The following is a 22,281-nucleotide window of genomic DNA, read 5'->3' on the forward strand; positions in this document are numbered from 1 at the left end:
CAGAAAATTTGTTTCTTTTCTCTTACAAGGAATGTTAAACTGGGAAATATTCTGAAAGATTGTGCAGTATCTAAATTGCATTTCAGAATAACATTTCAGTGCCTATTCATCATAAATTATTTTTACACTTAGAACTAGTAAATTATTTTGCTCATTTCAAGACAGGGAAATTAAATAAAAACAAGAAAAAATGCTCATGCAGGTTAGACTGTACCCCCACTGCAGAAAGTGACCAAGCACAGCCTGAACTCCACACTTACGAAAACGGTTTTACATTCTGCAGCTGTTTTCCTGATCTGTACTAACTTATGGTATTTGTGTTCCTCAACAAGCACTCAAGTCCTCCCCAACCTTTATATGTGAAAGTGTACTTAGCCACCCATAAACTCACAGAGCATCTTTGTGATTATAACGTTCAAAAGTTTTAATATTTACTGACTGGTTTTATTGATGCCATTTACTTGATAAAGGATACAGTACATATTATAACTGATATATTCATCTGGGAACATAAAAGCAATGGTTAAACAGCTATCCTGATCATCAGAGATAGTTGAACATTATATCAGAATAAAAGCAGAGTTCTTTTTCAGCAAGTCCTTTTAAAAGAGCTACATAGCCCTTCAGAGAAGAAAAAAATAATTATGCTAAGTTAAATGTGCATATACTGATTGTAGCTATCCCATTCCCCCTACCTAACCTTCCCTGTTATCATTTTGGACTGAAGACAAAGTTGTGAATGCGGTTTGCATTGACTTAGCCTAAAGCTACCAAGACTGGGAAGTACAGTCCGGTGTACTGGGCTACCACCACACACTATTGAAAGACAACGCAGAGCTGCCCTCGGGCCTCCAGCACTGGATGTAATTGTCATCCCAAGCCCTTGGCTGAAAAGGATACACTGCCACTGGCTCCCACCAAGCTAATGTACAGCCAAGATGTAAATGCCTGTATGAACATCTGTCGTACTGACAGTGGTTACTGACCCCAGGCCAAGCACATCACCAGCACGGCCTAGCGTGGCTCTCCTTTGGGGAAGTAAGATGGGCCACAGTGTCAGACGTAAATCATTGATGGAATTGTTGCAATTAGGGGATAGATAATTACTTGTGATGATTCATAGAATAACAGACCTCAGCCTGCAGATCCCACACTGAGCTTGCCCAGCAGTCTATGGAAATGAGCCTTTCTGAATGAAATAAATGCAAGCAACATGAAGTGGCAAACTGTATCAGCATTCCACAAAGTTATTCTACAGAGTCACTCTGCAGTACATAAAGTTTCAAAAACCTATGGTTTTGATTTTCTCTGTTTCATTTCCACACCCGGAGAACATCAGTTCTTAAAATACACTTTTCATAGCAATGTGCTGCATATAACAAATCAGACTTATCCATAAATAAAACAAACTTATAATGGTTTGGTTGTTTGGTTGTTTTTTTTTTAAAGCCAATGTAAGAGTAATAATCTAGTAATATACAGTAAAGATTGAAAATTGCTTTGGCAAGAAAAGCACTTAAAGGCAAATAATTTCAGAAATATCATGTGAAAAAAGATCATCAAATCATTACCTCGTCTCTTTTTTCTCAGTTGTATGTAGAGTAAATGTTTTTAATTGGATCACATGGTACAGAAATATCATGTGACCCTTACAGCTTCAAGATATTTTACATTGAAAACTGGCAAGTATAATTGTACCTTTCATTAAATCTGAATATCTGAATATACAATATTTTTTTAAGATTTTATTTATCCATTGTCTGAGTTACAGTCTTGGCATCTACTAGCTGCCTACCACAGTAACATCTAGTAAAGTGAAATTAAATTGTCTTTCTTGTTGGACGAAGCTCAGATATCTCATATTCATTCATTAATTCTGCTCCAAATTGCTCTTTATTCTGCTGATAAGGTCTACTTTTGACCTTATGTCTGACTTAATTTTGTTTAGGAAATGGATTACAGTAGTGTATTGCATATTAGTGTTTCAATAACTGCAGCACAGAAGACTAAGGGAACCATACTGCTTCTCTGACAGAAGCCATGCTGGCATTTCAGTTTTGCATCTGTTTCTTAAATTGCAATTCTATATACGGCAGTTTCTGAAGTGCTCTTTTGCTGCCTGCCTCAAAAGTAAAATGGCATTTCCATTGTGCAAAAATTGATTTTTAAAAAGTATTCAGTTCTTTCATGTCGTATACTCTGACCGTAGAATGCAGCAATTTATTCAGTTTTGTGCTATTGCTTTTTCAGTATTTGTGTGGCTAAAGTTGTCCCAAGGCATCACATCTTCATATATTTCACATACTTCCTTTCTTTCTTTCTGCAAATTTCACTTTTTTTTTCCTAAATGTCACCAACTGTATGAGAAGATCAACTATTGGACTGAAAATGTAATTTTTGACCAAATGCCATCCACCTATTATACCTGAAACACTGATACCATCCCTCTCCACTGCCATCCCTACATTCTGTGATGTAGGGTTTGTGCCATCTGAATGCACACAGTCAGGGAACTGCAGCCTCCATGGCTGGATTCCGGCTGCAGCATGGCCACAGATTTGGATCATCAGCTGCAGCAGCTGTCCTGTGTGCTCCCATTTCCCTCAGGAGAAAACATGGACAATAAGGCAGCTCCATAGCTCCCCTGGTATGGACGATCAGGAGGTTGTGTTGACATGTACCTGCCCATTATGTAGGCTAATTAAAAAGTTTCTTTCACATTCTTTTTTGTCTTCTAAATACTAGCCACAGCAGTAGGAAAATTATCTCCTGACTTTCCTCATGCTGGAAATATATGCCTCTTTTGCTGGAATAAGGTTAAATTTTCATTTCCAACTCAATCAAGACTCATACAATATAGGCAGCATTCTGGACTTTATGACCCATAAAGCAGTAACAATACTCAGAGTCTTCAAGCTGTTTCAACAATAGGAAGTCTGCTGCAAGCAGAGGGGTTGATTAAAAAATGCTTTTGTATTTTTAATAGTAAAATGATTTTGTTGTATTTTGCCATGTTAAAGAATGAGAAAAATTGCATTATTATGGATTCTATGAAACAAGTTCTAAAGTTTCCAAGATCATTTTCCTCTGCATTAGTAAAATAATCAGCTGGAGACCTTAACAAAAGGATAGTTAGGTGTTAGTGCCTATATCTTTTCACTGCAAGAGATTATTGTTCTGTAGTGATGAATTCATATTTATTAAAGCTGAAAAGCAAATACCTGCTCTGCTTCCTTATACAACAACCCTCGCAAACATTTTTACCTCTTGGTGAACTATCAATACGTCGATGTGGCTGAAAAGCCACATAGAGCAACAGTTCCTCTGATACTGATGCTCTTATTTCTGCAAAGAAACTGTTTTGGAACTTCTAATTCAAAGGAAGTTTTAAAGTGTTTCATGTTGCTTTAATGTATTGTGACCAATCTTCCATCTTGGACCATATAGTCATGCAGTTGTCCAGGCAATTGAAATTGTCAGTGATTTCTAACCATGTTTCTATCTCATTATCTTTTTTTTTTTTTTTTTAATAGTCTACTCATCAGTTTGTATTTGCTAGCATTTACATAGGGACATGCCAATCTGGTCAATGTTTTTACCGATGAAAATGTTGGGAAGATGTTTCAGACAATTGTCCATTGTGCTGCTACCAGAATATTAAAAAAGCATTCTGGACTATTTCAATAGTTCTTTGCCTCACTGACAAAAGCTCTCGAACAGCCAGAGCACAGCAATTGTATGAAATGTTCTGTAGTTTCAAATGTAGCTTTTGGTGCAAGTTCACAGCCTCTAAAGGCATTGCAAATTTTAGTTACCACATATCATTTCAATGAATGTTATTTGATTGTTTGATTCTTTCTAAAACCTTTGTTAATGGCTGCCTAATGAAGTCTGCCATTAAAAGGAAAAGCAAATACTTAGTAATAATTGCAACAATAACATTACATTTACATAAAGCAAAACATTTGGAGAAATTTTTACAAAATACCATATACAAATGAATACACAGAGAGAATATATGTTCATCTGCAGTTTGCATACACACAAACCAAGATGAAGGCTATGATGAATTTGCCCTTGCATGTAATGCATCCTTAGCTAACTCAATAATCTGTGCTTACATTTGTCACTCTTGTCAAGATCCATAAAGGCACTTGAGATACAGCTAGCCAGGTCTGCCTCTGCCAGGCCTAGCTATCACATGGCATACAGGTGTCCCCTGGGAGTTATAAGGACTGTCCCTGAAGAGATTAATTCTTGAACTGCTCTTGTGTTAGGCATATAATGAGCTTCACAGTTGCCTTGAGCTATTCAACATGGAGTTACAGTCAGTTCTACCTTAGACTCATTCTTGACTGCTGATCCTGGCTTCTGCTTTGTAGTCCTGTATCCTATCCCATCTTCCTTCTTTTTATTTTTAAATCTTGGGTCATGCTTCTTTAACCCTATATTTTGCTTCTGATGAGTCCCATTGGCAGTGCTGCAACTCTGTTCTCCAGAACTGTTCCAACTCTCAGTCAGTTCTTACTTTGTATTAAACACCCTTTGATCTCCTGAGCCTGGTTCTACTGTACTCTTGGCATAAATATAAAAGAGAGAGCTACATATGAAGTTTTTAATTAAGAGCAGTACAGTGCCTGGACCAGTAAATCTAGCTGGATGTACAGTGACTCTCTATACATCCATCCCTCACTCCCATTCCTTATCATACATAATTTTTTTCCTCATTAGTCAGAACATTCCAGTCCACTTCTAACTTGGATAAAAAGAACTGAATGTTTTCCAAAACCTGATTTGCAAAACCCACCTTCTAAACCATCATAATTTACAGTAAAGTTAGGCCACCAACTGACATATCAGCAAAAATGAATATCCATATTTTTACTGAACATGTGAAAAGAGCCTACTTCAAAAGTTCTCACATCTTTGTGGTTATGTGCCATCTATTTTATCCATTTCACTAACAAGTGCTCACATATGCAGTCGTACAAAGGAGTTCCTAAAACTTGATTTCACTACGGGATTAAGCCATGTTGCAAACAGCATCCTACTGCTAAATTAGTGAAGGAAAACTGAACAATAAAATAGATTGAGTCAGCAGTGGGCCTTGACAGCAAAGAGGGCAGCCTTGGTTATACTGACTTGAATATAATGAGTAGATCAAGAGTGATTACTCAGCAGTCATTAGCTCACATCTACAATACTGTAAACCAGTTTTGAGGCCCAAAGTACAATAAGAACATCAATAAACTAGATTGAGTTTATCGGAAGGCCACTAAGATGGCTGAGGGAGTTGGGCTTGTTCTGCCTCGAGAAGTGATGGCTATAGGAGTATCTAAAAGCAGTTTATCAGATCATACAGGGGAGGATGTAAAAAAGACAGAGCCATTCACAAGCAGCTCTAACCGGTGTAAGTACGCACATTTTTACAACAGGTACAGTGAAGCAATGGATCAAGTTGCCCAGAGAAGTTGTGCAGTTTCCTAGAATGTTTTCAAGACCTTACTGGGTAAAGCCCTGAGCAACCTGTACTGATCACACAGCTGACCTTACTTCCAACCCCTGCTAGGGCTTGCAAGATACAGTTCCAGAGGTGCCCTCCAACCCAAATTAGTTTGTCATCCCATGGGTCAGGGTGATCCAGGAGTTGAAGAAGAAACTGCAAGTGCAGCAGTAATGCAGAAGCCAGCAATGTATCATGTCTATGTACCATGAGAACTGGAAATCTAGAGGAAAGTAGTCTGGAGGCAAGTCAAATCAAAAGACAAAAAATCATGCGCTTCACATATGCTGGCATATGGTGACTTTTTTTTAAGGACTCCTAATGTGCACATATTAAATAAATATAGGAGAGCACTAGAAAATATTCTGACATTACATCAAGAGAACTTACAGAACCTGTAAATATTTGGTAAATTAGGAAGCAGTAAGGCAGCTCTTGGGCATTTGCGTCATTAAGTGAGCTTGAGAATTAGCCTGTCAAAGTTTCTCTTCCTACAAAAAAAACCCATGTTCCTGCAGTCGGTTTCAAAACTGTCATATGTCACTAGATAGTCTTTTATTCTGATGTTCTTTTTCATACAATATGACTTTTGGAAGATAAGGCAACCTCTAATTTCAACTGCACTAGCATCTGCACTGAAATCAAGCTGTTATTAATGCAGAATTAATTCACAAAGATAGCTTCATTCAGTCTAGGGAACTAGGTATTATTATTTAATCTTACTTTACCTCAGGACCAAATTTTAAAAATTTTGAAAGGAGAGAGCATGGCAAACTTTCTGCTGCAATATATACAGTTACCACATTATTCTAAAGACTGTTCAAAATCACATTGACATTGTTTAAAATCCCATGTCCTCTATTAAATACACGGTGAGGGAAAACCTCTTGTTTAAGATGAAGATAAGTAAACTAACAGAGGAATAGTTATAAGCATCACCTCAAAAATTCTTAAAGGGCAATCCAAGATGTGTTACACATTGAGTGAAAATATACAGTTTATACTGACCTAGCAGGTGTCTCATAATTTCTCATCAAAAGCTAGCTTAAAGTCACTACTTATAGAGAGAGCTTCTACATCAAATCATCAAATAATTGAAACAGAACACCAGGACATGACATTTCATAGTACCAAGAGACTACACCACTGAGTCCTTTGGTGGTACGCCTCATGTACGACATAACTTGACACCTTTAAAAATGAAGATAACTACTTTCTATTATTTATCAAGGTAAGTAACTGAGATTTTTAAGAAGAGTTGTCACAGCTTGAATAGTAAAGTAAGACAATCTTTTCCATGGTTCTAGTTGATTCTGACAGACAAAAGCAAAATCCAGGTATAACATACAGCTAGGGCAAAACAACTATAATTGACTATATAAACTGGAAGGAATAGAAAATCTTATGTGTCCTGTGGATGGACTTCACCTTACTACAAGATCTGATGATTCTAACATGCCTTAACAAGTTATAGGAGAATCACAGAATGCCTTCCTGTAGCCAGAATATTCCCAAAAGTGTTTGAAAAAGGCAAAGATCTTGAAGAAATATGAGTCTACATAGGGAAGGCAAATAAAGAAAAGCTTCAAAAGAAGAAGTCTTTAATGAGAATTAAGAGTAGAAGGATATCCAACAAAAAGTCCCCCTTTTCCGATATTAAAGTAATTTAGGAAAGCATACAAAATGGAAAATAAAACAAAGCTCTTTCTAAGGTTTATTTGAAACATTCGCCATCCAAGCTCCCTTTCATACTGCTGATCACCTCCTGAATTTTAACTGCTATTTAAAACACGGCAAAGTCAGCCACCAAGTTCCACTTTAGTGAAATGGATCCACAGTCTGGCTATGTGATGGCAGGTAATAAACTTAAATGTACCTCACAAACTCCCCATCATCTTTTTGATTGCCATACATAACTTCTTGGCTGTCATATAGAAGGAAGAAAACGTATTTAAAATAGAGATCAGCTATCCTTTAGTAATCCAGAACACTACGTCAAATCTCCTGAAGATGCATCATCATGGACACTGTTCATGTCAAAAGCATGAGCTGTTCAAGTCAGGGTGGTTATAAAAACACAGGTGTCCAGGGCTTCACAATTTACTGTGCAATTGCATTTAACGGTATCTCCAGTGCTTTATTTCCTGGTGAACTTCCTCATGTTTGTCGGACTAATTGGTGAACCTTCAGTTAACTCACTTGTTCAGTGGGTTCAATTTCAGTGATAACTCTTCTTTTTCTGCTCCTTTTTGGTCTTCCAACTCTAGTACACCCTACTTACATTGGATAAACTGAATCAAGGCATGCTTCCTGTATTTATGTTCTTTAAGTGATTCACATGTCGTTTCTGTTACCGCTGCTCTTAAAATCTCTTGCACTTCATACAGTCCTGCCATCCAGTCAACAGCTTATTTTTCAAAGAGAGTAACAAGGCAGGATTTCTGTTTTAAAAAATCATCTAGTGTCTCTGATTGTTCTACCCTGTTTGGGTTTCTTTGAGATGTTACTTTGCAAATGCAAGATAGGAAATCAAACAATATGCATTTTATGCATATTTTTTATGCATCAACCTGGATTTAAAATTGCATTTCCGTAATTTGTTTTCGGTGTTTGAAAACAAAAACAAGCAAAAAAAAAAATAGTAAGGCAACCATCTTTTCTTATCACAGAATTTCTGTTTCATTACATTTTGTTTTACCCCAAAAGCCTGTTAAGTATTTCAGCATACCTGATGGCTTGAGAACAGAGACATGAACTTTCCCCTTAATCTTACTTTTGCTATGTTACATTTAAATATGCCTTTCACCAAATTTGTCCTGGTACACGGCACCTTCAAAGGAATTCATGCTGAAGAGAACAGCTGGATTGATACATGACCATCTGGTGAGTTCTGTAAGCAGAAGTGCCTAAGGACACAATTGCTCAAGAACAGGATATAAATATATCTTTATATATTTATGATTCCATTTTTTAAGTCTTTATATCCATAGGTATCAAAGGATAGCCTTCAAAATCAAGCATGATTTGAGGGCACGTCACATAAGTTTTTTTCTTAATCTCTTGTTTTCACTGATTATTAGGATATATCTTGGAAGATCCCTATACAATAAAAAATATATCAGCTCAGTTGATGACTTTTCTGCAGATTCACATCAAGCTAAAGGAAAAATAAATCTGCAAGATATAGATACCACCATTACCTCATCCCTCCATAGGCAATTTAAACTGCTTAGAAGACATTATTTTCTCTAAAATGTATTTCCTCAGCACCTTTACCCTCATTATATTGCAACTAGCAGAAAAAAGACTGCAGGGAGATCCTGAGCATGCAAACTGCTTCTACAGATCAGAAAAACTGAACTCTCTGTTTTTCTTCTCAGTCATTGAGCTTCGGTTCTCAAAGAGGGAATAATCAAAAAACATGTATTACTTATGTCTCTCAAATCTCATTATAAATACTATAATGATTTACCTCTTTGCTTACTTGTAAGGTTAATTTGAATTCAATTTTACAGAAAATATGCAACACCTATTAATATTACTTACAACTTCATCTTTACCATGGAAACCACTTTAACACTAAGATAGCAATATGTAACATTTGTGGAAAAGAAACAAACCAAAAAATTCAGTTGAAACTGCATAAGAAATTTAGATCATTTTGCAAGACAGGTACCTATATCAGAACTATTCTGGGATCAAAAACTTCTGTAAACATTTTTGAAGATCTTTAACGTCTATGAGTTTTTAGAATAATTGCAGTCCTTAAAGTTATTTTCATTTACAGATGTTTCCTTAGCATAGAATTAGCATTGCATTTCCCAAACTAATGTGACTAGAAACTAGGTGAGATGAGGGAAAGGAAACGAAACATAGTTTGTTGCTTTTTCACAATTCTTGAAACTAAAAGTCAGCCTGTTAATCAGAATTGAATTTACATTTTCGCCTCTTAGATACAGAACACTATGTCATAGTGTTTTGAATTTTGTTTTCAGAAATCATATTCTGACTAAACTGTAGATATTACTAATTAGCTAGTTGTTTCAGATTAAACTGCAGAAGTATGCAAATCATCAGAATTGTTTTATATGTGACTGCACATGTCACTCAAAAGAGAACAGAAACAGAAGTACGTATCCTAGTTCTCAGAAATTAACGTATCTAAGATGCTCTATATAATGCAACAAATATAACATCCTTTAGAGATTTTACATAGTTTGAAGAAAAAGGATATATCAGATAAATTTTACTGTGATAAAACAAGCTGAACTTCAGGACAAAATTGCATATGTTTGCCTGTATGATAGATTAATTTTTCCTCTCAACATAATCTGACTCTGGAAGAAACACAATTTCCAACCTTCTTTTCATCATGATAGTTGAGATCGTTAGATGAAATATATATATATATAGAGAGAGAGAGAGAGAGAGAGAGATGTGTGTGTATATATTTTTTTTCAAGGCAAATATTTAGGACAAGATGTTCTTCTAGTGAAATTTAAAAAAAAAAGATATTTTGTTTATTTAAATTGTTTAAAATTTCATTAAAATTATATTTTCTACTCTAGAAATAATAATATGGAATAAGTTTGAAGTAATAATTACTCTTTGCATAACAAAAATGAACATGGTTTGGATACATCATTAGTCTGTTCAGACGCAAGGATTAAATTTTTATAACTGCTTTTTTGTTGTTGTTGTTATTTCCTGTTATTTCACTGATTCCAGACAGTCAGTGAAATCTCTTGTAAAACAATGATTTTTCTCTGCAGAAGGAGGATAGTATTCCTTCTGACATATGACTAAAGAGAATATTCTATTACCCAAGACTAAACAATATTAGTTCTTCTAAGCAAAGAGTCTACTTCCCAGAAATGACAGTCAGAAATACCAGAGGTTAGAAAGGACACAGAGGTAGTTTCATGTTTTTGTTACGATCTCTCTAGAAGTGTTGCTGAAGACATTAAGGCTTTACAAAAAACCTCCCTATGCTGAGATTCCGAGGTACTGAACCTTCTTTGATTAGCTCCATTGTGCACAACCACCTTTTTCAGAATAATGGTGGTGTGCTACCTCTCCCCAAATCCTTCATACGAAATATTTGCAGAACAGATGCTTAAAGTCACTATTATATTCATGAAAATTAACTGTAAGAGATTATTTAAGATACTTTAAAAAAATCAAAACCCCACAATGCCTCAAGAAAATCTAATAGACACACACAACTTTATTTCATGACAACTGGCAAAAATGCCTCAAAACCACATACCTATTGTTGGGAAAAAGGTTCATAAACTGGCAAAATTTGCACTGATAATTTTGGGGTTACTATCAAATAAAATCAACCCATTGAATAAAGAGATGCACCACCAGAGGTGCAGAAAACATCCACACTGCTAATACCACTTTAATGGCCTCAACATTATAGTAAGAATTACAAATAACAACAGTAAACTCTGGGCAAATCCTTCATCTAAGACATGCCCAGCTGAACCACGGGGAGCAACACCAGTGGCTGTCCCAGGAGCACCTCCTCAAGCTGCTGCAGGGCAGGAGAGCTGGGCAGGGCAGGGGGTGTGTGAGGTGAGGGGCCAGCCAGCTCTCCTGCTTCTAAGTCTGGTAGTGCTTGGTGCCTTCTGAACCATCCCCTGTGAAGCAGACAGACAAAGGTTCTGCTTCTTCAGCCTGGAGAAAAGAAGGCTCCAGGGAGACCTTCTAGCAGCACTCAGTGCCTAAAGTGGGCCTACAAGAAAGCTGGAGAGGGATTTTTTTACAAGGGCATGTAGTGATAGGACAAGGAGTAATGGCTTTTCCCTGAAAGAGTGTAGATTTAGATATAAGGAAGAAATTATTTACTGTGAGGGTGGTGAAGCACTGGAACAGGTTGCCCAGGGAAGTTGTGGATGCCCCATCCCTGGAAGTGTTCAAAGTCAGGCTTGATGGGGCTTGGAGCAACCTGACCTAGACAACCCCCATGGCAGGGGGTTTGGAAGTAGATGATCTTTAACGTCCCTTCCGACCCAAACCATTCTATGGTTCTATGATTCTATGATTCATTTAGAATCCTATACATATAAGCATGATCCATATAGACGCAGCACTGAGACTTCAGGTCCATCCTAAGTGCATGCCATGTTTTCTTTGATGTCAATAGCCTAGCAAATTGATCTAAAAAACATGTTTCCATCATGGAGCCATTGCTCTACCCTTGTTATATTTCAAATGTGAATAATATTCTTTTTGCATCTATTCTGCCTGGCACAGAATTAAGTAGCACAAGCTGCAGTTTGGTGTGATACATGTTATCACAGATTACTATTCTCATTTCTTAGAGCTCCCTGACTGTTGCAGCAATTCAATTAACTTTATATATTCTCTATTTTTGAATGTCACACTTTGGCACCCAGATATTTAGTACATATTTCCCAGTTAATTTTTGTCTTGTTTTCTGTAGATTGTCTCATTTATTATCAGCATAACATCAGTTTCAGAACAACTTAGATAGTTAATTCAAGCATAGCCACAGTATTTGTTACTCATTAATTGTTACTCAATTCATTAGCATCTTGGAATTTTACAGCTTAAATGCAGATAAAAACTGTAAACAGAAATATTGAGTTTAATATGAAAAAACAGCCACTCTGAACCAAAAGACCAAAAGTTTAGCAATTAACTTGTCTATACAAAGAAGTTCTGAAAGGAAAATATCTTCTATTGCAAAAAGGATAAAAGGATTTAAAATAAATTGCAGTGATTGTTCTGGCTGGAAGTTGATCAAAATATCATAGAAGTGATTTTAAAATGTGATTGTTAATGGAATGGTTACAATACTCAATTGAATCTGCCTTTGGCAGAAATCTTTTTATATATGTCTTGCTGTATATTTGAGATATATGTGCTTGATAAAGCAATTTTTTTCTTAAAAATACTTGCTTTTTGCAAAAGAATATTTAACTCATTGCTGTAAGAGTAGAACACAAGACTTGTGTCACACTTAGGGTTTTTTGTGTTTTCTTTTTAATGGAAAAAGATAATTTTCTGCCACTGAAAAGCCCTTTTTTTTAATAGACTCCAATAACAAATGAAAATTCAGAGTCAAAATAGACTGATGGGTTTATTTTTTTACTTTCAGGAGTCATTTTTTCTCTTTCAGATTTGTTGTAAAATTATAAGGTACTTTAAGAACATTCTATAATGTATTTAACCTCTGCTTTCTAAATATATGATTAGTAATAGAAGCTTACATAAAAACTAAGAAAATGGGTGACAACAGAAAGTACCCGTTGACTGATAAAGACAGCCAGTATCAGTCTTTCAGATGTTAATATTTCAGCCACAAATATCATATATGAATGCAGTATTTTTGTTAACCACACTATTACATTTAAAATACACTAAATTTCTAATAGAGACATGGATACTCAAGATTAAAAAAAAAAATCAGAAGATTATCAAAGCTAAGGTAAATTAAAGAGAGCTTGAGTTAAATGAAAAAGAAAAATGACAGCGGCAGAAATATTTTCTGAGAATTTGCACATCTTTAACTAAAGAAGGAAGTACTAGAAATAACAGCAATCCATATCTATATGCAAAGTCACTAAATGACTTTTAACACATCAGCAAAATACAGTCTGATAAAATAGAAATTAAAGAAAATATGCTTCCTACATTACCCTGTGTATAGAGCTCAGTTCTAAAATTCCGAATTTATTTCACCTAGCTATATTTTTAAGTCTTATAATTGAACTTTAAATCCTGTACTTATAACATCCAGAACTTTAACTTCAGCAATTCATTCCACAAACTTTTTATAATAAAAATACAATAAAATACTTGATTGGAAATATAAATGTTATCAGCACCATGGGCCAGAGAGACTCTCTGCATTGAGAATTAAAATTCCTTACATATCACACATGAGCATGAATGACTGTGTAACCTGAGCACTCAAAGGCTGTTGGGAGTGACACAACATGTCATTCCAGACCAGAGAGCTGGTTGAGCCATCAAGTTTCCAGCCCAAAAGTACAAATACTGATTACTCCATAGGAAAGCACAAAAGACATGGAACAGTCAATAACTGAAAAGTTTCCTCACCTGGGAAATTCTTTGTTAGTCTAATTCGTGTCTGGTTTCTTTCCTGAAGCAAAGAGCTTATTTGAGCGGAAGTGGGCAAGGGGAAGGTGAAGGGAACCTGTAAAACTACACACAGATATTCCCATTTGTAAATTTATCAAATTCTACTAGTTAGGTCCTTAGTTGAACAGGTATTCTATAGAAATTTATTGCATTGAATATTTGTGTGTGGTCTTATCCATGTTAGCTTTGCCTTCTTAATTATTCTGCAGCAAAGGTCCATTCTAACTATTTTGTCTTTCCAAGTTTTATCCTGATATTTAAATTTTTAAAATTTAACTGGTATGTTAAATAGAAATGTATACAAAACAATTTATGCACTGTTTTGAGGGAATATGAATATCTAACATAGCCTCCATTTTGTACTCAATATTTTGAATATTTCTATTTACATCCTTAACAACAGAAGTTGTAAGAAACAATTATAGGATCAAAGATGTATATTCATACTAAAAATTATCAAATTATTACTGGGTGTATCATGATCTTCCCAGAACTCTCAAACTCTAAAACAATTGCTAATATAAACCCAACATAAATCAAATACAGCTTATGTGCAGTAAATTATCAATGATGTCACCATCTCTTTAGCTTGGATGTTTGTTCAACTCCACAAGAGTTTCAAGAAGAAAAGTGACAAGTGCTTCTGCTAGCAATCTTTGCTGCTCTGCTTTGATCTTTAAGGAGAAGACAAGGGCATTCCCAAAACACCATCAAATCAAAGGTTTCAATCAACAGCACCAATCAGAGGATACTATATGTAGCTGTAACAATGACACAACTATTTACTGCAGGTTTCGGAGGAAAAAGGCAGCTCTTGGACACTTTTGCATATTGTAAGAATGGGAATTGAGATCTGCTTCTGAGGTATTCAAATTCAGCCTCTTCCACCTCCAGTGTTACAGCTCTTACCTTTTGCACATTCTCTCACACAGGTAACCCACAAGGTGTTACTTGATTCATTGCTGAATCAAAGTGTCTCAGTCCGAAGAACTGCAGCTGTTCAGTGTCTGCACGCTCCAAGAGCATTTCAGCTGCATCTACACTACTCCAATCAACTGAGCACGTTTGACTCTTCTTTTCCACAGTTTAATTTGTCTTGGTCTTGTTATCAGTTTAGAAGATCATAAAGCAGTATGCTAGTATGCCTAATAGTACTAGTTTCGTACACCAAACATGGAGAATTACGCTTCTATATTAAACTTGTAGGGTGGTTATTGCTTATTGGGAACTGTAGCTTTACATGCATCTGATGATGCAGGAAGTTTCAGTCTTATCATCAATATGAATCATTAGAGGTGGAGTTGGGAAATCCTCTTTGATGTTCTGTATAATTGTGCATTTGATGTACTCTTTATAAGTCTAAATAAGCTTGTTCAGCAAAAATTTCAGGTTTTATTTGGTCTTTTACCTCTTTTATCCCCACTTTATTCCTTGTTGCTCTAACATACTATGTTCCTAATTACTACATTACTGGCTATTACTAATTGCTATATTAAGTAACTGGATTTCTCTGCCTTTTTGTAGGTCATTATTTTCTCCTAATAAAACAAATAAAATGAGTCTCAAGATACTTTGAAGTTTAAATGTGTGTCAGCTAGTTGCCAGTCTCTGTTTTACCTTTATTCCTAAAGAAAGCCATGTTTTTCACTATTTCAACTCCTACATAAATCCTTTCGTTTGACATTTTATGCTTGTAGTGACTCACACTTTTTGAAGTAGCTAATATAGCCTGAGTTGATGGAATTCTCTCTTGATTCTACACTTGACTGCAAACTTCACGCTGTTTGCAAACGCTTCTAGGACTCCATATACAAGAAGTATCTTCTCTCATTTTTCTCAGTAGCAGCAAAGCATTTCATGTCTCCTCAGATGATCCACTGGGCACATTCTAGTCATGGGGCAAGGAGAGAGGAGCGGCACAATTTCTCACATCCTTCATCCTTCGTTTGTCAGCAAGGTTTCCCGAATCTGACCAGCAGTGGGAATGGCCAGGGGAAGGAATTCCCACCAAATGTAGCACTATCAGGGCTCAGCAAGGCAGAGAGGATCAGAGAGGTTTGATAAGGTAGTTTGAGAACTGATTTCAAAAGTCAGTTCAACCAAATGTGAACAATGTGAATCTAGCATGGGGCTCATCAGCTCCCATCCTGGCCCTTTCCTCTTCACAGTGCATCTTGATTAAACAATTTAGAATTGGGAGGCTTAGTTTTTATGCAAGACAATAAACCAGACATTGAAAGATTCTTGAGAAAAATTACACAAATCAGCATGGTAAATGGTTAATTTTGTCCCTGGTGGAATACTCTTGTGCTACTGTGATTTTTTCTGTATTTCCAGAATTCAGGTTTACTTCTGTGTCAGCTTCTACCAGCACCGCAATTCAGACTTTAGTATATATCCTATTTAGTACAAGTCTCCTGGTACTCAATAAGCAGAAATAGTTGTTCCAATACCTAATCCTTAGTGCCCACAATGTTTTTCCTCTTGTGTCTGCTTAGTTGTAAACATTATATAAAAATAAAAATATTGCCTGCTTTCCCTATGTTTGCCCTAAAATCATACTTCAACAGCTCCTGAAAGATGTTATTTAAGAAAATAACGCTTTTACACACTGTATTACCTGCCAAGCTAATGTATACAGAATATTATGAAAGCAGAATAACATTGTTCCAAGTACAACAAGGCATGTATAAGAATAATAAAAATACAACCTGCAATTTTATGAATCATGAGGAAAAAAATTTGAGGGAAAATTAATTTCCTGTTTCAGCAGCTTCTAAGAATACCGAGGTCTGGAAGTAAACTTTTCCCACAAGCTTCTTAATGTATGACTATGCACCACAGAAGGGTATGCAACTTCCTCTAAAGCCTCTAGTATTGACTTCTAGAGGTAGAACAAAGTTAGAGAGGTATAATACAGGATGCCTTCTTCAATATTTTCTTATTTAATACAACTTCTGCTTTTATAGCCTTTGCTTTTTCAGCAATGAAGGATATTTTTTTCTTAAAGTAATCATGAGGGACATATAGTTGCTATTGATTTCCATTTAAAGAAAAAATTATAGCACAGAAAGGTAAAAGAAAATTCCATGTGCTAGCTCTCCTGAATGTGGCCTAATGTCTACTTAATGACATTTTTCTCAGGTGTGGCATGTTTCATTGCCTGCTTGTGCCAGTTGACAGGTTTAAAAAATCAAAGTCACTGTATACTGCACAGTACATGAGATTTCAGTCAGCATTTGACATATGTGTTTCAGTTCATGATTCCAGAAGAATTTTTGTAGAAGCTAGATAGATAAATTGTACTTACTCATTTTTCTGTCTCAAGATAATATAAGAACTTAATTAAGGGGAATTGAAGCAGTGGTAGTAAAAAAAGTGAAGACAGAACTCTCATATGCTTAAGACAGTTATGGTTCTCGTATGACTTTAAAACTATACAATTTTAAGAATGCATTTTGATTTAATACATATATGCAAATACTCAGTGTCTAGTTCCACAAGTTCATTGATAGAATAAATAACTCATTTTCAAGTACTGAAACTACACTTTGGCAGAAGAGTAAATTAACTGTTTATTTCTGGAGACATTTTGTTTGATGTGTGCAATAAATAAATCACCATATTCATAGAATAATTCCATTTATAATTTTCCTCTTTAATACAATCCAATAATACTGAAGTTAAAATTTTAATTAAAAATATAAAAGATGTAGAGTGAGGCCCAATAATATGGTGTAGGTGAAATGGAAAAACAAAGATAGTAAATACTTCCTTAGGTAGTTATATTCTATCCACTTCCTTCACATGAGAACCCATTTACTCCACACCCGTCCTACTTCTGACTCAAATTTCAGTGAAGCACAGAGGGAGCAGGAAAATCAGCAGATTAAATTAAAATCTGGTTATACATACAATACATAAAGTCATATTTTTGTGGTACATACAATCACAACACTTACGATAAGGTCTGCTCACAGTGTTATTCTCATCTCTAAAAGGTAACACCTTTCAAAGCCCACAATATAGAAACACATGAAAATAATTTTGCCATAGGTCTCAAAAGAAACATCTAAACATGACAGTATACCAAGTCCCTCCCACATGTTAAAAAACATTCCTGTGCCTTGCATAGTAAAAACTACATATGTAAAAACCCAAATAATCATGCAGCACATCTACAGAATTTTAAAGTATTTTAAGCCATTTTCACAGTTTTGGGGGGTTTTTGTCAATTCTATTTTCATTAACAGGGTTTTTCATTTTGAAATGGGCTTTGCTAAAGTTCTTCCTCTATTTTCCCACACTGAAATGTATACTCTAAAAAGTAATTATAACAAGGGTATTAGTCACATTTTCTTCAAAACTAATAATACTTAATAAATTTGACAATTTCTTTGCCTTCAAATATTAAATGTCTCATTTTACAGCAGCTTTGCCAATATTGGGAGCAAGGAACTACATCCTGGAAATAAAAGTCTAAAACAGACTTCTCTTCCGCAACCTGCTTTTATAGGTCAGAAGTCTCCTGTTTTCCACTTACAATCTGACCTCAATTAATGAAGTCTTTCAGAGGACACTAAATTATTTTTGCATAATAGAAGTTTAAATTGAAAATACCTTGATTATTTTAATTAACACACTCTATATGACATGACCCTGTTCCAGATAGCAGGAAATTTTGGACAGTATATTTAAGGTTATATTACTACACAGAGATTCAGCTTCTTGGAAAACTGCCACAGCTGGGGTGAAAGCTTTTGTTGGTGTATAAAATACCTTTCCAAGTGCTAATTGTAACAAGTAACTAAGTAATCCTGCATCTTCCAGGTTTCAATAGATCAAGAAAACTCTCTGTTCAACTATATGAAAGCCATGAACAAGTTTCAATAGCGCTTATTCCATCTGTCACTCAATAAACATCTTTTTTACTTCTCTTTGAGTTTTTAAATCATGAAAATATTGTTCCTTTCAATGGATAATTACACTGCCTATTTCATTTGCTTTAACTTGGCCTTCTTAAATTTTAATAATCAAGAACACTGTGTATTGTTTTGCTGCACACTTCCAAAAATTTTATTATAGACACGCAAGAAACTTTTACTGAAGGAAAAAACCTGCCACTCATCTATTACTTTCTAAAAGGATGTCGGATATTTCAGTTTAGTATATTTTGTCGCTTTTCAAAACAAAACTCCCTTGCCTTAGAATGATAATCTTGTTCCAGCCTGGAATCTGATCCTGCTACCTGTTTGTACTTGCTCATTTTCATTTGGCGGTTCCTTTCTTCTACATCCATTGCACCTGTTAAGTTAAAAAAAAAAAAAGAAAATAAATACACAAGCAGTCCTCAATTCCAAGGTTAAAATTATGTTTATGGAAGTTTTAACAAAAAGAGATGAAATTTGATTTACTTAAATTCTGTGTATATAATTTTAATTTCTGAAGTACAATGTTGCAGAAAACACAGGAGGAAAATATCAGATAAGTATTTCAGCAGAGTCTTAATAAATGTTGTATTATCTACACAATTCAAATGAAAACAACTTTGTGGAAAACTAAATATAAATGGAACACAATGTTTCCACAGAATATAACTTTACTATTTCAAAAATAATTAAGAGAAATTGAGTCTTTCATTTAATAAAAAGGATTGCAAAGACAACTTGCTTATTTGGTTGCAGATCCTGGTTCTGCATTTACTATAGTGTGACATACCAAATTATTTAGTCAAGTGACAACCACAGACTAGCAGACCTTCTGTTTACTATTGGAGCATATTCTTGGTATGCTCAAAACTATTTAAAGATGTCTAAAAGAATCTTAAAGAGCCACCCAGTGGCATCATTGTATTACATTCTAATGACACACAATTTCAAGAATGATTTCAGGATTCATTCTTGGATCAAATATGTGATTAGTTTCAGTCAGAGATGGGTTCTTACTACATGACTCAGGCAGCAGCTGGTTTCAACCAACTGGTACTGTAACACCACGATTTACTTTGTAAAATAATAAGGAAATGCCAAAGCTGAGGTGGAAGACTGAGAAGTAGAAAAAAAAGAGGAAGACAACCACTCAGAAAAGATCTTCAAACAAAATATAGGTAGCAATTATACACACACAGGTTTGATTCTTTTCCACTTTAACATGGCATAAGTCAATGTCTATCTACCTTAGCATTAAAAACTTCTGATTCACCAGTCCATCTTTGGCAGGACTTTTTCCATAAATCCATTGCTACAAGTCAAGAATAGTCATTATGCACTGAATGCTAAAACGTACTCACTTTGACTGACATTGCCTTAAAGTTTTCATAATTTTAACACAAAAGTTGTTTAGGATTAAAATTTTAGAATCCCACTAGTCATAAATGGAAGTTTCTGTATATTATATGCATTGAACAATCTGGACCGTATATATGGAACTGAGATGGGAATATTAGATTCCAATGTACTAAACAAAACTGATTTAAACTCTAAGCCTCAGTTGTAAGTCACAGTCTAATACTAAAGTGGGGCTCTGCACAGGACCTATGCAGGGCCTCTGAGCTTTGTGTTGTCTTTCTTGAGAATGGTAAAGGTAGTAGCAAATACTGTGAGACCTGCCAGATAAATGTTGGGGCACTTCATAGGAAATCTCAAAGGAGAGAAGGTGAAAGAAAGTGGGAATGCAAAAAGACTAAATTGTACTGTTCCCTATAAACCCTTTGGCTTCTGATTTTTGTATTCTATCTCCCCATCCTTATTCCCCACAACAACATGAATGAAAAGACCTCATCAAAAATTCTAAGAGAAATTAAAATAAAGAAAAATTAATTAAAAAGAGGAAATGGTATTTTATAGGGAGAAATAAAATAGAAAAGAGAGCAGCGAATGCAAATTCCTCAAATAAAATACATCTAGTTTTTCCTATCACAATTTTCCTCAACTGTTATACGCCCCATAGCAGCATTTGTCAATTTATCATTAAGATGAAGTGACTTTTTTAGGATGGAGTTTTAAAAGCTCTAAAGATATATTTTTTTCTCTTGAAAACAAAAACTTTACACTGGAAAATGATATTTTCTTTTATCAGTGACAGAAGTAACACAAGGTGTTATGTCTGCTCAAAGAAAGAAGTCATCTTTTGCTTTTTTTGTTATTTTGTCATAACATTTTGCAAATCCACTTGGCATTTTTCAGTAATGTAAAGAAAGGAGATATTTTTTGCAAAACGGAAATATTGTCAATTTTTCTTATGTTTTCTTATGAAATCATTGCATGCATTCTTTTTCGCCAAAAATCCTGCTAAATTTCAGGAAATTACGAGAAGTGATGAAATAGCACTTCTTGATCGTAAATTAGAAATTTCACAATTACTTGAGAAAATATCCATTCTTATCTATGTTCAGCTGGCAAAGTGAAAGCTAGATTTTTCAGAAATCCAATTGCCTACAACATGCAAAACCAGCACTCTGAAATACACCATTCAAAAGGAGAGCATAACACATAAGACCTTTGTGAGTCCTCTGCAGCAAAACAAGCAAAATCTGTGGCTTATTTTTGTCTCAGGAGAAAAACAAGACGGAATAATTTTGACAAAATATTGTTCTATTCCCATAAAATCTTATTAAAGGAAAATCTAACTTGCTTTGCATTTTTGAAACTGTCTTTAACAAGTGAGTGGATTCAGTTATATGCAAAAAAGAGGAAAACCTGAGGGCAGTGGAAAGTTCATAATGCGGAAGATCAGCTCTGTTTCTGCTGTACAAGGAACTGACATGGAGAAAGTGTGCAGGGTTCCTGGCTGCCACAGGCTGATCTCACTGTAACTTAAGCCAGATGGCAGTAGGAGAGGTTGAGAGAATGTCATGGCACTTCCCATTCACATGGTCCGTGTTGCACTAAATGGTGCAAATGCAGGGCTGTCATCATCCCCATTTCTGCTGGCAAATCTATACCTGCTGAAAGCTATGTGAGGGTGTCTAGCAGAAGCAGAAAATTCTTCTAAAGAGTTCAGTAACTCCCTGTGTACATTCAGCTTTTAACATGAATTTAGTAACCAAGACTGAACATTGGTCTTATCCTAAGGACTTCACTGTAATCAGGAGCTGTTTATAGAGCATGTGTAGATAAACCAGAACCAGCCTGAATCTAATAATAATAATGGCCCATCTTCGCGAACGAAGATTTGGGGAAAGGTCTTTTACCTTTCCAGCCTGCGCAATGGATTTTTTTTTTAGGTGAGACACAGCCTGCGCTGAACTGAGCCCACCCTTTAATCCTAAGGTTCATCTGCCGGGGCCAAGCGAGCTTGGACAATGGCAGTGAGGTCCTCAGGACGTAGGTTTGTTTAGAGTGTCCTTCTCATAGATGGATGGCCACACAGGGCTAACGGGTTCCATCTGCCCGGGAGGGACTGGGAATCGAACCCGTGGTCGCAGCGGTGAGAGTCCCGCATGCTAACCACTAGGCCACCAGGGGTCCCTGAATCTAACCATTAGGTATCCACAGTGGTGAAAATGTAGGAGCATAAGTTTTCACATGTCAGAATAACACAAGGGATGACTGAGCCCTTGTGTTATTCAGATCCTTAGCTAGAGCCCAGCACAACATTTTGAGGACTACAGAGACTGACACTAGAAAAAGTAAAGCTAC

The 22,281-nt window shown here is 35.6% G+C and overlaps 1 protein-coding gene across 50 annotated transcripts in view; it reads right to left on the reverse strand.

The window, feature by feature from the left end:
* Positions 1-22,281, reverse strand: part of RIMS2 (regulating synaptic membrane exocytosis 2) — a 457,577-nt gene that overhangs the window by 78,547 nt on the left and 356,749 nt on the right. For 38 of the 50 annotated variants that reach the window (XM_027692407.1, XM_027692403.1, XM_027692393.1 and 35 more), the window contains one exon: positions 18,846-18,946. The exons of 9 other annotated variants lie outside the window; for them this stretch is intronic. In XM_027692407.1, the coding sequence (XP_027548208.1) occupies positions 18,846-18,946 (101 nt within the window). The remainder of the gene's footprint in view (positions 1-18,845; positions 18,947-22,281) is intronic. 3 more of the 50 variants (XM_027692405.1, XM_027692398.1, XM_027692411.1) reach the window with 1 other exon arrangement.

This window comes from Neopelma chrysocephalum, unplaced genomic scaffold (assembly GCF_003984885.1).
Source record: "Neopelma chrysocephalum unplaced genomic scaffold, ASM398488v2 Primary Assembly neopelma1_86, whole genome shotgun sequence".
In the NCBI taxonomy this organism is placed as follows: Eukaryota; Metazoa; Chordata; class Aves; order Passeriformes; family Pipridae; genus Neopelma; species Neopelma chrysocephalum.